At 40.2% G+C, this 14296-nt stretch overlaps 1 protein-coding gene across 1 annotated transcript in view; it reads right to left on the bottom strand.

Annotated features, from left to right (window-relative positions):
• Positions 1-14296, bottom strand: part of SQOR (sulfide quinone oxidoreductase) — a 53765-nt gene that overhangs the window by 22347 nt on the left and 17122 nt on the right. Inside the window, exons 2-3 of the mRNA XM_075207950.1 lie at positions 915-1167; positions 141-311 (exon numbers count right to left, since the gene is read on the bottom strand). Coding sequence (XP_075064051.1) covers positions 141-311; positions 915-1148 — 405 coding nt within the window. The 5' untranslated portion in view covers positions 1149-1167. The remainder of the gene's footprint in view (positions 1-140; positions 312-914; positions 1168-14296) is intronic.

Genomic DNA, 14296 nt, shown 5'->3' on the forward strand with positions numbered 1-14296 from the left:
ATATATTCTATAAAAGTGACGTTTTTTGTGTAGTTAACTTAATAGGCAAAAATTACATTATATGTTATAATGTTTACTGAATATCTCCTTGCATTTCTTTTATGTCCCTCTAAGTGTCACTTCTATTCAAATAAATGTACCTCTTTATCGTCATCTATGCGAATACAGTTTTTGTCGGGATCAAAACCCTTCACTTCCGATTTGATCCATTTGACACCGGATGGGATGAGGCTGGCAGTAGGACGAGCAGAGCTTGCCAGTTTCTTGGCACCGCCACCAACAAGAGTCCAAATGGGCTGGTAGTAATGTGTCTATGCAGAAAGGGTTAAAAAAAATTAGCTACAATACGCAACTGCTCTATTGGTAATTTGCAGTTTGGTATTGGTCACACAGACATATTTGAAGGCTTTTTGAAGAGTCTGCAGCATTTTCCATAATAACACAGTTTACCTGTCCCATCACCCAGCTCAACAGGAAGAGGTGTTTTAAATAAACCGCGTGGCAATATCTGGCATACAAAATGCAGCAAACGCATTTTTTTATCCCCATTACTCCAGATAAGATGGTAAAACATCTGTAGTGTTTAGAAGAGTTTTTCTAAAGATGTCTCTTGAGAGGCATTACAAGCAGCAGATACCTGCGGGTAACAGGCATGGCAACCGACTAAAACCTACCACAAAAAGTGTCTGCGTGAAAATACTCTTAAGATTAGAAAATATTTTTTATTTTTTACATTTGAAGCATGTATATTGAAAATAATAAAACCAAAAAAAGAATGAATACTAAATTAAAACATCACTAGCTGAATGTGATGCACACCCCCCCCCCCCCCCCCAATATTATTATAATACCCCTAAACTTACTCTTAGGAAGAGAGTAATGGATAAAATGGTAATATCACAGATTTATTGTACCTCACTTGGCTCTATGATGGCAACTTTACCAGCTCCAACCTTTCTCTTCATACGGGCACTCATGGTGATCCCACCTGCACCACCTCCGACAACCACCACTTCATAATACTCCTTGGCGGCATACCTGCTGGTCACGTGTAGGCTGCGGCAGGAACCACTGTGCACTGCTGCCCGGAGCAAATGGGCACACTGATGGACATGGGCACCACATGGCATCAGCCCAAAAAACGCCATCTTCGATTCAGATAATTTACTGCAATTATAGAAGTTAAAGCATTTAATACTTAGAAAAAGGCAGCAACAAGTATCTCTTAAATTTATCTATAAACATCTAATGCTGCCAGTTCCTAAATGGGTCAGGTGACGTGCTCCTATTTTGTAAAACACTGTATTAAGGTAATAAGTTGCAGAGTATAAGTTGTTTTGTAGAGGGTTAAACATGTATATAAGATGAGATATCCTTATCACTAATCAATCAATTGCTCTGAATGCAAAATAAGTTATACAGAGAAATCAGTAGCATGGACTAGATCTGTCAGATCACTGTAATATGGTTTGTGCGGTTGCAAATTTGCAAACTTTTCCTGGATATGCTCCTAACTCTAAATGAATCTACCCAGTAATAAGGTTTAGGCAATCTACATACGGGCATTAAAAAAACAACACTCATTTAAGTATAGGTAATGAAATTAACATGTCTGAAAGCTATGGTGCAGCATAGTACAATAGTGTTTTGACAGGTTCAAGATGATCATTCCCATAGAACACCATTAGATTTTGCTGGATGATAATGATTGTGATGGCTAGAGGGAATTTTGAAATTGATGCGACATGTGTACAGGTTTATTAGCTTACTTTATTTTTTGGAACCCCGGTGTCACAGAGCGTGTACCTGACTTTATTAATATGCATTAAATATGCTTGATTAAAATGCCCATGTGTCCAGGAAGACCTTAAAGCATACTTGCCAGCTTTACTCCTCTCCTCTTCACTAGGAACAGGGCAGGACGCGGGAGGATGGCGTGCTCTCCTGAGAGTATGGGAGAACTACCCGAAATTCGGGAGTCTCCCGGACCTTCAACGAGAGTAGGCAAGTATGCTTTAAAGACAGTGTCGAAGTCGTATAATTGGATGAACGAAAGTATATTGGTTGATATTGTCTTATTGGGCGATTGCACTCAGTATGCCACTATTGCGATCGCTCGGTAAAATACGCACGCACACACTCGCATGCCAACATTTAGTTATTTATGTAATTCATATTCATATTGGTTCCGTCACACTGTAATTTATGAGCAGATAGTATGTGGTTTATTATTAGTCTCTATATATATATATATATATATATATATATATATATATATATATATATTATGATTATTATTATTATTATTATTATTATTAATTTTTATTTATAGGGCGCCACAAAGTATCCGTAGCGCCGTACAAGGACAAACAGTGGCACAGTACAAGGTGAAACAGCACAGTACAAGTAACAGTAAGCACTATAACTCTGGGGGCTCAGGCACAGCATGAAAGAGAGGGAGGGAGGGGAAAAGTGAGTACAGGCAGGTAACTATGGCCCAAGAGGGTGGGCACGGATGACAGGTTGAGAGTCACTGAGGGGAGCGGAGAGAAGCGAGAGGAGACAGAGGGCAGAGGGACTGAGAGGAGGTGAGCTGAGTAGCTGGAGAGCGCAGTTAAAAGTGATGGAAACAGAAGGTAGTAGAGCCCTGCTCAAAGGAGCGAACAATCTAAAGGGAGGGGAAGACAGACAGACACATGGATGAGACGGAGAGACGGGAGGAAGGGGGAGAAGGGAAGAAGGGATGAGAAAGAGAGGTAGCCGACCGGTGGGAGTTTAGGCATGAGACTGGAAGGCTTTAAGGAAAAGGTGGGTTTTTAATGTTCGTTTGAAAGAGGACAGATTAGGGGAAGTTCTGATGGAGCGGGGGAGCTTGTTCCAATGGAGGGGAGCGGCGCGGGAGAAGTCTTGGATACGTGCGTGAGAGGAGGTAATCAGAGGGGAAGAGAGGCGACGATCGTTGGACGATCGCAGTGAGCGGGAGGGAGTGTGAATAGAGATAAGGTTAGAGATGTAGGGAGCAGTGGAGTTGGCGAGGGCCTTGAAAGTCAGAGTGAGGAGCTTGAAAAGGATTCTGTAGGGGAAGGGAAGCCAGTGAAGGGCTTGGTAGAGTGGGGATACAGAGGTGGAACGGCGAGAGAGGAAAATAAGCCTAGCAGCGGCGTTAAGTACAGATCTAAGGGGAGCAAGATGAGAGAGGGGGAGGCCGATAAGGAGAAGGTTGCAGTAGTCCAAGCGGGAGATAATCAGATTTCAAGTCTGATGGCCGCGATTTTAGAGGAGAAAAAGGAGGTGAAGTCAGTGGCAGATAAGGAGGAAGGGAGGGGGAGACAGGAGAGTGTTAAAGGTAGCGAAGAGGCGGCGGGGGTTGGAGGACTGGGAGGAGATGAGGGATTATATGTACATTTTAGTGTTATTAAAGGTTTAGGTTATAGGAAAGGTGTCATGCCTGATATCATATTGATCCCCTAATCATCAGCAGCTGTCCGGTGCAGTCGGCGAAGAGATCGCACATAGCATACTTTAGTTATTGATATTAGAGAATAAACCTTTGTATGATGCTGGCTATTAAAGGAGCAGACCCCCTGGAGAGACGACCCCCACCTTTGGATTCCTTAGATTGAATCAGCCTATGACCTGTTTACCCTGGAACCACCCAACGTCTGGACCTATAGAAACAAACTACGTCATCTCTATTGTTCTCTGTAACACTGAATGTGTATATGTGATCATAGCTGCACACCCAGCCTCAGTCAACTCTGACACAGTATTCTAACAGATATACTGTCCACCGGGTCTCGTGGGTGCGCAGCGAGCGCATGCGATAGCATTGGTATGTATTTATCTTTTGGTATTGGCTGTACTGTACTTTATAATAATATAATAATGTATTGAATTGTTGACTATTTACATCTGCTAAAATAAATCACTTTGTGCGTTAGAAACACAATACAATCGCTTGGGCAATGCTTATTTGAAAACGATAAAATTACTTTAATAATTTGGGGGCTCGTGAGTTTAGGAGTTACGTTATCGGCAGGTATGCAACGCTCACGGTATTTGGTTCCTCAACAAAGGGTGGATTGACGGACACGTCGCATAACAGGAAAGAACGCAATGTGTTTAAGACCTGTGGTTCACTTTGTGTTGCGAAACCGAATGTCCGTTGTTGCATAGACTGAAGGAACGCTAATTTGAATCTAGGGACAAGAAAGAAAAATATTTCTTTTTATTGTCGTTTTGCGTTTTAAAGGGTATTGCATTGCCTAGTGTATGTGTGCTTCCTTTTTAGCATGTATGAACTTCCGGTATTGTTACCACGTGTTCATAGTCTGTTATATATGTAACATAGTCTACATATGTGTTAATATGTTCATAGTCTGTTATATAAGCATTTGTTAATATCTCTGTAAAACTACCATTGATTGGGAAATCTATTTTCTGTGCAGAAAACAAAAGGTTGTATGTGAATGGTATGCATAAAGATAAGAGAAGAGTTTGCATACTGTTGAAAAGAGATAGATAACGGAAGAATTTGCATACTGTTGAAGACAGACAAAGAGGTGATTTACTATTGAAAAGACAGAGATATCGGTTGCTGCCTGACCAGGGAAACTGGATGAGCAAGGTTGTGTTTGAAATAAGAACAATTTAATAGGTAGTATGTGGATTTTTTATGTAACATACGGTGCAGTTTTAATAGGTAGTATGTGGATTTTTTATGTAACATACGGTGCAGTTTAATATGGTAGTATGTGGATTTTTATGTAACATACGGTGTTATAAGTAGTATACAAAGTATACGGTGCAGTGATATGGTAGTATGTGGATTTTTATGTAACATACGGTGTTATAGGTAATATATAGTATTCTAAGCTGTATATGGTGTGGGAATAGGTAGTAAGTGGATTTTTTATGTAACATACGGTGCAGTGATATTGGTAGTATGTGGATTTTTATGTAGCATACAGTGTATTGAAGAAACACGTGATTTGAATAAGTAGCATACAGGGTATATGGTGAAAACAGATTTTGTGGTAGAGTCCAGGGTATCGAGGAGCTGATAGCCCTTTAGTCCGCAATGATATTTCTGTGTTAGGAGGTGTGTGGGCGTAGCCTGTGAAACCATCCACGGATAAAAATCTCTAGTAGGTTCTGTTTGAAAGGAGAACAGGTAAAAAGTCTTTTTGCGTAGCGTTGAGAAATAGGTTGTTTTCACAATGGATGCGAAGCAAACGCTAGAGATAGTTCATGTTACACAATTTCACACAAGACAACTATCCCCGGACCAACATTATTGTGTGACAGGATCATTTAGCTTATGAGTCACCCTACCTTTGCAGTCTGGCTGGGCCAAGATGCAAAATGTATACTTAACCTCATGTGTCAATCTCCCATTGTCCCATAGATTGTAAGCTTGCGAGCAGGGCCTTCTCACCTCTTTGTCTGTTTTACCCAGTTTGTTTATTAGTTTATAACGTTTGTCCCCAATTGTAAAGCGCTACGGAATATGTTGGCGCTATATAAATAAATGATGATGATGATGATGATGTTGTGCTGCCTAATGAATGGCCGGTTAGTTCAGCAAGATTTCTCATGTTTAATAAATATGGTGCGTATGCAACGGCATCCCGCGACAAATGGGTCAAGATGACCCGGGAGTGTGTGAAACCTTTCCCAAACATAGGTAGTCTTGATTCAGAGGTGTTAAATAATGTTAGAGATAAAGTGCGGTTGATTAAATCAACAAAAACGAGAATTGAACATGATGACTGTTTAAAATTGTGGCAAATGGAAGGTAACACGTGGCAGAGCAGCAAATGCACAGCGGAAGTAAGTGTGGCGAAAAGTGCGCAAACAGCGGAAATGAGCGTACCGGAAGTGTGCTTTCCGGAAGTGTGCGTTGCAAAGCGTGGAGATCTGAGCGCAAGCACGCCCCTGACAAATTCGGTCAGGGCGGATAGTACAGCCAATACCAAAAATGTGAAAACTGTAACTAGTAACTTGTATGTTGTTTTAAGTAATGTTAAAAGTAATGTTTCAGGACAAGGAAAGGGAACGGTTCCACCAGCAGGGGCAGCGGCTGAAAGTGGTGAGAATAATGTAAAGGTTAACACAGAAGAAGACATCCATTGTACTGCAGCAGCAATTTCAGCAACTAGTCATAGTGATTTGGTAGACTTACATCCTGTCTGCACTACAGCAGTTCCCAATGGGAAGGTGGACAGAGATGATGAAGTTCCTTTAAAACATGTAGCAAAGCATGATCCATGCACTAGGTCTGAAACATTTTCAATTTTGTCTGATTTCCCTAAACCTAGGAAAGGTTTGACCAAATGTCAGCAGTTTATTAGATATTATGTGTACGAGCCAACTAATAACGATTGGCGAGTATTATTGAAGACCTGTCTTCCTCCCAATACTGATATACAAAAGTTCATTAAGGATTGTATGTTGGAGGAGGATGAATCCTTAACCGAGGATGATAATCAGGACAATATTAGGCATATAATCACACAGTTGGCCATATATTTTCCAGTGATAGAGGACTGGAGTAAAATTTTTACTATCAAGCAAAAAGATAGTGAAAATGCAACAGACTATTTTTGCAGAGATCTAATAGCAATGGGCAAACATACTGGGGTACCCGACATAAAGGATAATGTACACTACAGGGAGGTTGCTGTTTCAGTTCTAATGGATGGCCTCAGGGAAAACTTGAAAAGAAGGGTGCAAACTTCATTACCAAACTGGAAAGGAATCACTGTAAGTGCTCTCAGGGAGTCAGTTATAGGACATGATAAAAGTATAAATAAACAGAGAGACACTAAGTGATAGGGTAATGATGGTGAGTATCCCAGCATTAGAGGGATTGCACACACGACCACAGTGTAATAACACCTGGGTTAAGAAAAAGAAACAACATGAGTTGAGCAAGTGTTTTCTATGCAATAAAATAGGACACCTAGCAAAAGATTGTGCAGACATGACAAGGACGTGTTTTTATTGCCTTAAGAAGGGACACAGGAGTAGGAACTGTGTAGAGAGAATGGATACCTGGGTTGGAAATCACATAGACATCCACAAAGGAGGCGTACACTTCTCTCAGAGGTTCCCCTACAATTGATTGCACACTCTGTAACAACTAATATTTTGGGGGAGAAATATAGCCGACTCTAGAGTTAATCTGTGGTAAGTATTAATGTGCAAAATGTAAAAAGAAACTTAGTTAAAAGGTAATCTTTGTTGATTTTGTTTGTTTGTTTTATGTTGTCACATGTTTGTTTTCCTAAATCGCTGGCTGATGGTAAAGAATGGAAATGTTTGTTTTATTTGCTGTTTTGAGATAACTATCTTGTTTCCCTCTTACAGATAAAGGGTACACAGAAGAAATATAGACTCAGTGTTTAAAAGGGTGAGATAGAGAAATAGAAAGATTACTCTTGAAAGACTAATTAAAAAAAAAAAATAGACAATTAGAACACTCTTTGTTTCAGGCTGCAGTGACTCATGATAATTTGTTTGGCTGAGAATCATTATCCAAAAATGAAGTATGTACATACTTTGCTCCAAAATATAGTTTTATGTATTTTAGAGAAAATATGAATCACTAAGAGTAAATTTTTCATTTCTCTATCATAAGTTAGGAAAATCCGTTGAAAAGGTATGTAGTCAATGTGATACAGAGTTCTTAATGAACAAATGACGGACGACACTGGATTGCACGGTTGGTTTAAGACCCCCTAGTCAAGTATGGGGAGGGGTCATAGTTTAGCAAATAGCTAAAGGGATTAGTGGAATGAATACAGCCATTTTCCCCATGGAGTCCAATCCAGCTGTCATTTGTGCTGTAAAATCTCCCTTTCTACATGTATGTTTGAATTCAAATCTTTGTATTCCCATTATTCATTGCTTTCTTATTTCTCATTCTTTACACAAATGCTAGTACCCCTCTATCTTTCTTTTTCTCTCTCTCTCTCTCTTTTTCTCTCTCTCTCTCTCTGCTCTGGTAGAGATAAAATCAGACACAGTCTCAACAATGGGGCTAAGACATATTTTTATTTTTTTACATAAGACAAGTTCAGAGATACACACACTAGATTGACATGGGTTACAGAACCAGTCAGGGGTTTTGTTTTCATGGGTATAGAAACTGCTGATTTTAAGCAGAAAGGTTCTGTTGTGGAAATACGATTCATGTTTTATAGATTGCATATCTGTTTTGTTTTTTTTGTTTTATGATTTGTGCCTCCTGTTCAAAAATGTGCCTTTATATGGATGCACAAAGGGTGGATAGGAGATTGCTGGAAGTTAGGCATACAGATATGCATCTCTGTATAGAACATTGGAGTAGGATTTTTACCACAAGATACGACATAATGTGAAACCCTAGAAAATGTAGAATTTTCATGTTTTATATTTTTTCACTGTTAGACAGACATGTACTGGATACTGTTATATTTGAAGAAAGTGTTATAGAAATAGACCCCTTTGGCTTTCCCACTTAGTCAAGTAGCTGAATGTGAGGTACTGAGAATGACATGTGAGTTGGCAGAGGGAAAATCGATTGATATACATTGGTCTTCAGCATTTTTCTAGTCTAGGGGGCGATGTTGAGGTGACTGAGAAATCGTTTTATAGCAATACCAGCACATGATTAGGACACTACATAGAGGACTTTATACAGTGACACAGTTACCAACTGAAGTAGCTGCTAGTAAAGTCCACACTTACACACATGACCATACATGGCTGTCACACCAGGGCGAACATAGCTGTCAAATAGACAGCAGGGTTTTATGTGACAGCTAACAAATCTATGTTTTGTTTTGTTTTTCATTGTATTGTTTTAGTTTTAAAAGGTGAACACACACACACAAACATGCACACATACACATATTGGTTAATATATGAAGATTTGTGTTACCTGAGGAATAAACTGTCTGGAAGGTGAAGAGATGTGGTGAGGTGTCTGGTGGACTCTGGAGAGATGGACAAGGTAGACCAATAGAGCCATCCCATATCCCTCCTGCTGATGGGTTTTCCTCCAGGTAAAACAAATACACGTCATCCAATTACCACCATGCAGGATCCTCAAGTATACAGTGGTGTACTAATGAAATATGTCTGGGTAAAGGTGTATTGAAATGTGTCTAATGTATTACTGTGTCATACTCAAAGATTTTGTTATTCAATGTGATAGTCCTAGAGTTATAATAGATGATAGGGATTTTCATGTTATTGATAATAGAGGTATAATGCATGAGTAGTGGTAACAAATCACATACTTTCAATTAGCCATAAACCAGTGTGAACATAAAGTAGTGGCACTCGGTAGAACGAATTGAATAGAATAAGAGTTAGAACTTGATTGAAGTGACTGATAGCTTCGGCCACTAGTCCTTTCCAGCTACCAAAAGATCACTCCTGGGCAGACTCCTAACCTGTCAGTTTTTGAAATGTTCTTGATCCCTCGTGAGATGAGATTGTAACTGGGAGGCTAGGTTAGACCTTGAGAGAAGGTAAATAGTGAGACAGCAACCAAGAACTACCAAAACACTGTTTCCTGAAAAGTCACACTAACTGTCAGGATGTTGGATCGGGATAGTAAGTTGTGGAGCAATAATTTCTTAGGCTCAGGTTATTAGACAGACAGGTACCAGGTGTAGGCTACCAGCATCACGGCTTCAAGGGTAGCAGAGACACACTGGTGCCCATTCCACCCACTGCAGAGGGGCCAACACTCAGAGAAGGGTCCAAGGGCACTCATGAGTCTGTTCTGGAAGGTCTCGAATGCAGTTAGTAGCACCTGAGCCAAAGGCTAAGACTGTTGTCCAGCATGAAGTTGTAGTTTTTCCTGTTTTGTGTTCTCTCATTTCATTCTCTTCTCAGGACGGTTAATTCTTTTGATTATTAGCAGGTGACAGAGACTGGTTCAGGTAATGATAAGGAGGTATTGGGGAGGAAGGAGAAGTTAGTAGCATAATCGGTCCAGCCAATTACTCTATTCAATTCAGGGGTAAAGGAAAATTTGGAAACCTCAGAGCTTGGAGAAAGTGCGAGGGGCTATTGTCTGAGTAGCATTACGTCCGTAAGTACGGCGACCCCATGGTTAGAAAAGAGGTACACCCAGCGATGCCAGTCCAGTAATATTCGGACTTGAGCAGGCATCCTTGAGAATGATTATCATTCTTGGGAGGGTAAGGTTTTAGACCAAACAAAGTGCTGGGCGTGCTCACACGTGCCTCAATGATTATATCAAGTAGGATTAGTTCTCTTTCCACTAAATATTCTTGAGGTACCCGAACTATAGGTGGGAGGTCACTAGGGGAAAAAGTACGACACCTAGGTCCCTTAGTCTGAAGTCTCCCAATGCTTTGCAAGCCGATCACTGTTAAATCTGAGTATTGGGAGACTGGGAAGAACGAACAGACAATAGCCCGCCCACAAGTGTTGATGAAAAGGACTGATGACATTATTAGAAGTGTGTATATTAACGCAAGCTGAAGGAGATTGTATATGACATTATTGATAGACATAGGATGATGCTATTGATGAACATGAAGTGTTTAAATGTATTCTGAGCTTAAAGACATGCGTTGGACAGATGAACCTGTTAAACTTGAAGAACTGTAGTAGAGTATTCTGTGTAGCTGATACATGTCCTGCTGTACCTTGTACCTTTCCAAATAATGTATTAAGTGTTTTATTGCACCCTTGAAGGGCATACAAAAGGTTATCTTCAAGCTCCAGAAGTGTACGGTTTATAGTAAAAGAAGAAGTCGTTTAGAGGATTAAGACTCTCTCTTATGATAACTTGTTTAGATCTACAAACAGCGTGGTCATACACCAAGGGGGACTTGTATTACATAACAATGAAACGTGGTACTTAGATCCTGCATACAACATCTTTAAGGTGATAGTTTATTGTACTATCAAAGGGTGGAACTGTCGAAGTCGTATAATTGGATGAACGAAAGTATATTGGTTGATATTGTCTTATTGGGCGATTGCACTCAGTATGCCACGCTACACGTGGCATATTGCGATCGCTCGGTAAAATACGCACGCACACATTCGCATGACAACATTTAGTTATTTATGTAATTCATATTCATATTGGTTCCGTCACACTGTAATTTATGAGCAGATAGTATGTGGTTTATTATAAGTATATATATATATATATATATATATATATATATATATAATATGATTATATGTACATTTTAGTGTTATTAAAGGTTTAGGTTATAGGAAAGGTGTCATGCCTGATATCATATTGATCCCCTAATCATCAGCAGCTGTCCGGTGCAGTCGGCGAAGAGATCGCACATTGCATACTTTAGTTATTGATATTAGAGAATAAACCTTTGTATGATGCTGGCTATGAAAGGAGCAGACCCCCTGGAGAGACGACCCCCACCTTTGGATTCCTTAGATTGAATCAGCCTATGACCTGTTTACCCTGGAACCACCCAACGTCTGGACCTATAGAAACAAACTACGTCATCTCTATTGTTCTCTGTAACACTGAATGTGTATATATGATCATAGCTGCACACCCAGCCTCAGTCAACTCTGACACAGTATTCTAACAGATATACTGTCCACCGGGTCCCGTGGGTGCGCAGCGAGCGCATGCGATAGCATTGGTATGTATTTATCTTTTGGTATTGGCTGTACTGTACTTTATCATAATATAATAATGTATTGAATTGTTGACTATTTACATCTGCTAAAATAAATCACTTTGTGCGTTAGAAACACAATACAATCGCTTGGGCAATGCTTATTTGAAAACGATAAAATTACTTTAATAACAGTGATCTTGGCAAGGTCAATAGGTCAGCTATTGTAAAACACTACATGCTTGCAGTTGTTACTATGCACTGCAGCATAAACCTATAGTCAGCGTCGGACTGGCCCAGCGGGCTACCGGTTAAATGACCGGTAGGCCCGGCTACCTTACGGCCACACCCCCTTTTCCCAGTGGGCGGAGCTTACCTGGAGGTCCTCACCAGGGTCCTCTCCGGCGTCCCCGCTGCTTGCGATCGCCCCTCCCTAGTCAGCAATATGCAAGTGAACAGTCCCCTTGTGAGGTAGACAGAGGAAGAGAACACCCGGGAGCTGGTGATTGCATGCATGCGCAATTTCACTACTGGAAGACCGAGTCTTCCGCCTGGCAGCAGGACGCTGAAGCGTCCCCACGGCAACTAGTCTTTACAGACGGGAGCGACCAGGTAAACGGATGATGTCTGCAGCATAGCTGTAGCCCTGTTCTACTAAAGGGTAAGTCCGAATACCAGACTCCACTTCTGGCTGTATCCGATGGTTATATCTGCCTTATTTCTTGATCAAGGACCCGCTACGAGACTTTACCACTGTTTACCAGCACGTTAGTGGACTGATACCTTACAGCCCTGGAAACAGTGACAATTTGAGGAATCGTGATTTATGTTATTCTTTCACATATCTGTTCAACTGTGGACACTTCCACCCTGGGCATTATTTACACCACCTCAGCACTATTACATCAATTGATGAACTGTAGCTTTGTATGTCAGAGGTTTGGGAGTTATCTGCATAATATTGTAACTGAATGTAAAGTTACCCAACTGAGTTGCAACTCTATGTACCTTGTATGTACTTCAATAAATGTTTATTATTTAAGCTGTCCTACATGTGCCCAGGGATTTACCATTATTTTTGTATACTCAACCAAGGGCTGAGCTACCATTTCACCCTACTGCCTTCTCCCTTCCCCATCTCCCCGATCCCAAGAGGCTGCTACTATCTACACTTCACCATAGGGAGCGCTGAACTACCCATCTATCCTGCACCCTGCCTGTCCAGACACGATAATCCCATTTCATTGCAGTGAAACTACTCCTCCTATTTCTTTTTCGCTTTTCCTTTTTATTTTGTAAAATGCAGCTAATGGGTTTCAGTTGACCCATCATTAGAAACCAGTAGTAATTTATTTGAGATCCTAAATTCTGTTAGAGGTATGTTATGCAACGTGCTTGGGCATTTATTATTCCAAAACAGAAAATCTCTGTTACACTGTTAGAAATGAATGCAAATTCTTCAGTTGTCAGCTAAGAAACATTTTGTCATGCAAGTATGTTTAGCACATTTCGCAAATATATATATTTACAGGGAATATGATTTTGCATATTGCTATAGGACTAACCAGGTCTCTAATTTTAAGACTTCATTAACTTTTTCCCCATTGAATTAATAAAATAAATCCATACATTATTAGGCTAACATCCACTGATTTGCTTTTGTGACAGTCTGAGTCTTAGTCAATGACTTCCTGTCAGACAGGCACTCCCCCTCTAGTGTCAGGTCCCGCCTCTATGATGGCTGACCACACCCCCTCTGGTGGGCCCCTAGTGTTGCAGTTCCCCGGTGGGCCCTTCATGCCCCAGTCCGACACTGCCTATAGTTAAAAAAAAACAACTTTAACATTCGTGACAATACCTTGTGCCAGTGAGACAGAAAATAACTTTCATTAGGCTATCCAAGTGAATTCTATGTTCTTCCAGTAATAAAAAAAACCTATAATGTTATTTAATTTGGATTAAGTAGGCAATAGTAGACAAAATAATACAAAATATGCCTCTGAATGACTCTACCTTTGATAATTTTCACATAATTAGTACACTCAAAGAAATATACATTAAAATGAATCTTGCTATTTGTTCTGTTTATTAGATACAGAGCCTATGTAGTTTAGGTAAAATTATGTGTATTCAATTATTTTTTAAGCAATACACCCAAAAATATCACAACATAATTTAGATCATACTGAGCCTGATTAATCAAGGAACATAAATACAGATTTTGTGCGTATAGTACACAAATTTCATGCCCAGAACCAGACCATACGCAACTATATGCAGCAGCGTTCAGTTCATGCTCATACGCAAAGGACACTTACTACAGTCTACGATTTCTGGCAGTGAACGGGGCAGGGAATGGGCATTTTGCCATAGTCAATGTACAGTAAAGACGTGACAAACTTAAGCGCAAGCAACCATGTCCGTATCAAGCTGCGGGAATCTCAAAGGTACTCGATTTTCTGCTGCTCTTGCTCCAGCTACAGGGCTAGTCTAAGTCCTGATCAGTAGTGATGAGAGCCATGTATGCATGCTATAACATGTGTTGGCAATCAGGAGCAACTGTAAAAATGCATTTTATGTACAGTAGACATTAAGATCATCCTAACAAATTACATTTTCTATTTGAACTTTTATGCTCAAAAATTCCTCAACCATGTACACAGATG

Source organism: Mixophyes fleayi, chromosome 4, assembly GCF_038048845.1.
Source record: "Mixophyes fleayi isolate aMixFle1 chromosome 4, aMixFle1.hap1, whole genome shotgun sequence".
In the NCBI taxonomy this organism is placed as follows: Eukaryota; Metazoa; Chordata; class Amphibia; order Anura; family Limnodynastidae; genus Mixophyes; species Mixophyes fleayi.